This window comes from Eimeria maxima, genomic scaffold (assembly GCF_000499605.1).
Source record: "Eimeria maxima Weybridge genomic scaffold, Emw_scaff2626, whole genome shotgun sequence".
Taxonomy (NCBI): Eukaryota; Apicomplexa; class Conoidasida; order Eucoccidiorida; family Eimeriidae; genus Eimeria; species Eimeria maxima.
The window spans coordinates 1-3,642 of record NW_013565478.1 but is presented as its reverse complement, the minus strand read 5'-3'; the positions used below and the strand labels follow the sequence as shown (position 1 = coordinate 3,642).

The 3,642-nt window shown below is 43.9% G+C and overlaps 2 protein-coding genes across 2 annotated transcripts; both read left to right on the top strand.

Annotated features, from left to right (window-relative positions):
• Positions 1-275: 275 nt before the first annotated feature.
• On the top strand, positions 276-770 carry EMWEY_00059070 (SAG family member; the record flags this gene model as incomplete). The annotated part of the gene is made up of 1 exon (XM_013481006.1): positions 276-770. The coding sequence occupies one exon, from the start codon at positions 276-278 to the stop codon at positions 768-770; it is 495 nt and encodes a 164-aa protein (XP_013336460.1).
• A 1,616-nt stretch (positions 771-2,386) lies between these two features.
• EMWEY_00059060 (SAG family member) lies at positions 2,387-3,642 on the top strand (the record flags this gene model as incomplete). Its single annotated transcript, XM_013481005.1, has 3 exons — positions 2,387-2,480; positions 2,583-2,722; positions 3,171-3,642. Coding segments are annotated over 3 exons (706 nt in total), but the record flags the coding sequence as incomplete, so codon positions are not given.

Sequence of the window (3,642 nt, the reverse complement as noted above, 5' to 3'; positions counted from 1 at the left end):
GCTGCTGTTGCCGTTAGTCATCCTCCCTCCTGTTCGCCATTTTGAATACACCTCTTATTCTGTTTTCATTGTTGCAGGGTACAGATCCTGGTGTATGGCTAACAAAAACTTCTGCTGGTTTGTCTATAGCAGCAGCAAGGCAAAGCTCCGCACAAGGTGATTGTGCAGCAGCAACAAAGCAATGGAAGGGAGCATTAAAGACAATAGGAGATTCTTTACCACCTGCCTATACACCCGGGCAGGATATATACAAAAGTCTGGATGTTGTATCGTTAATGAGTCTTTATACACCTAAAGACGGAGTAGCAGTTGCATGCACTGTCATACAATGCCCACCCAAAAGTTCAACAGGAGGAACCACTGGCAGTGGTGGCGACAACACCGGCAGCGGATCCCCGCAAACACCCCCCAGCACCCCTCCCAACCCAACCGACGATCCCGAAGAAGAGGAAGACGAGGAAGTTGTGCCTGGTGGTGGTGAAGGCGGTGCTGGTGGTGGTGGCAAAACCAAAGAGAGCAAAGAGTTGAAGCAAGCAAGTGCTGAGGAGAATCCACCACCAGTAACAGCATCAGCAGTAACAGCAGGAGCAGGAGGAGCACCACCAGCAGCTGCAGCAACAACAACAACAGCAGCAGCAGAAGGAGGAGTTAGGGGAGGCATGACAGTCCGTCGATTAGATGATAGTGCAGGAGGAGAAGAGTCTTTTAATGCTCTTGTTTGTCTATTCAAACCTGAAACACTCACTGAAGGAGCTGCCCCTTTCCAGTAAATTATACACTTGCTGCTGCTGTTGTTGCTTGCCGCTGCTGTTGTTGCATGCTGTTGTTGTTGCTTGCTTTTGTTGTTGCTGCTTGCTTTTGTTGTTGCTGCTTGCTACAGCTGTTCCTGTAATGTCTGGTTCGGCTGTACATGATGTTGCGGCTGCTGTGCTCGGTTTGTTGCTAATATTGCTGCTTGCATGCAACAGCACAACAGCAGTATTGCTGCTATACAGAGTATCGCTGCTTAATTGGCTTCGGTTTGTTTTCTTTTTGTTTGTAGGGAAAGTGAATGGAAGAAAGTTCTAGAGAACGGCGCTTCTTTCTGTTTTTCCTCTTCCTTCCTTCTTGCTGCTTTTGTAGTCCTTGGTCTGCTGCTGCAATAATGCGCCATCATATGGCCGTTGCTGCAGACGCTGGAGCAGCTGCAGAAGCTGCAGCAGTTGCTGGCGTGGCAGCAGTAGGTGTCTAAAGTCGAGCCACCTACCAAATTTCTAGTGACAGCAATTGTAACCTGTTCTTTTCTCTCTTGTTACTTTTCTCTAATGTAAAGCAAAAGATATATTATTGTTTACTGTTCTGTATTTGCCTTGCACTTTCCCTCTTATTTCTGCTTTCATAATGTTTTGTTTATTTCCTTCCTAGTCCGGCTTAGTAGCCCTTTACAATTGTTAAAGTTTCCTTTTAATTAGCATGGGTATTTACATCCACATATATATATGTATATATATTACATATATTAAACCAAATCATTAGCAAAGTATGATATGTATGTAATATACTCATTAAAAGACATTTACTATTTTTCACTAACATTTTCTTCTTTATTTTTGCCACGGCATTTAACGGGAAATAGATGACTTCATACGGATGAAAAAAGCAGGAAAAGAATACACTGCATGCATTGCCTCCGTCCAGTTTGCAATAAGAGGTTCTAGTATCAGATTTGGCAAGTAAGGGGAAATTGAAAATAATAATATTTACAATAGTTAAATTTGAGTTAAGAATTAACTTTTGTTGATGTGAAGGCGAAATAAGTATGAGAGAAGAAGGAAAAGATCAAAACATTTGAACTTGAAACGGCGGCACCGCATCGGGCGTTCGGAAGGAGGGCAAAAAATCACAAGAAATTGTAAAAGCTTTTAACCTTTTCTTAATTGAGTTTGATTTGTAAAATTAATTGAAATTATTTGAGTTTGAGAAACCTGAAGAACAACTTCTATTTAAGAAAGCCCGGGAAGCCCGCTGTTGTTCCTTCGCCTTGAGTGTGTTGAAGAACATCAAAGAAACGGGGTGGTTTGTGAAACTTTAGTATCAAATGAAAGTTAAAAAGAGTTCATTAAAATATTCGCTTCTAATTGAACATTTGTGCATTAGAACGGTCAAAAAAAACAACAATGGCGAGTCATTTATTAGCAGAAACAGTAGATCGACCGCCACTCATACAGTCCAATTTTCACCTCGGTCTCTTCAGCATTCTCGCCGTAGCAATTCATCGTTTTTCTTCGTCATTTGACTTGTGGCACTTAATGACCCATTTGTTTTTGCGTGTTTTTCTTTAGTTTTACTATTCTTAGAAGGCAGTTTCCTTCATTTACCCTTGGGCTCTCTTTGAACCAGCATAATAATGAGGCGTTTCTGTTTCGCAGTACTTGCAGGCACGGCTGCAGCCGTGCCGGCGCTCCTCACAGAGGCACAAGCCGGCACCAACAAAACATTTTGTAAGTCTTTCTTACTTATGGTCTTCTTCTGAAAGGGTTCTAGTGTGGCGAGAAGATGAGGACAAATAGACATTCCTTATGGTCCCTTCTGCTTGTCCGCAGCGGCCGTCGACTGCTCGGAGCAGATGAACAAGGAGAGGGAACCTATGGGATTTCCTAAGTTCACTGTTTTAGATACATCAACACCAATTACTGGAGAGGATAAGGTCAATACCACTAACCTCTGTGCGAATATAAAAGAGGTAAGGTTGTCGTTGTATAATCCCCCGCCACAGCACACACACCACAAACCCATGGCGGTATGGTGTGTAGTATGGAGAGGAAAAAAGAATGCAGCATCCTCTTCCTGTAGCTTTCTCTCGTGTAATGTAGTATGGGCGTTTCTTCTGGTGTCATTTTTTGTTCTTTTCCGCTGCCTTTTGTAGCGTGCTGTTAGGCTTTCTTGTTGTTTCCTGCTGCTGTTTTGTTCAATAGTGTGTTTATGTGTTATGAGGTGTTGCTGTTTGCCTTTGATTTCTTTTTCAACATCCAATTGTGTCTTTCTACATATTCATATTCCTTTCGTCTCTTCAGCTACAGGAAGACAGCAGCAGCGACACCAGCAGCAGCAGCAGCTGCTGTTGCCGTTAGTCATCCTCCCTCCTGTTCGCCATTTTGAATACACCTCTTATTCTGTTTTCATTGTTGCAGGGTACAGATCCTGGTGCATGGCTAACAAAAACTTCTGCTGGTTTGTCTATAGCAGCAGCAAGGCAAAGCTCCGCACAAGGTGATTGTGCAGCAGCAACAAAGCAATGGAAGGGAGCATTAAAGACAATAGGAGATTCTTTACCACCTGCCTATACACCCGGGCAGGATATATACAAAAGTCTGGATGTTGTATCGTTAATGAGTCTTTATACACCTAAAGATGGAGTAGCAGTTGCATGCACTGTCATACAATGCCCACCCAAAAGTTCAACAGGAGGAGCCAGTGACAGTGGTGGCAGCAACACCGACAGTGAAGGCGGGAAACCGCCCACCACCACGCCAACCCCACCCAATGAAGACGGCGAAGAGGAAGAGAAAGGCGAGCAAGCTGTGCCTAGTGCAGGTGTTGGTGATGTTGATGGTGCTGGTGGTGGCGATGGTGAAGGCACTCCGTTGCTCCCGTTTGTCAACC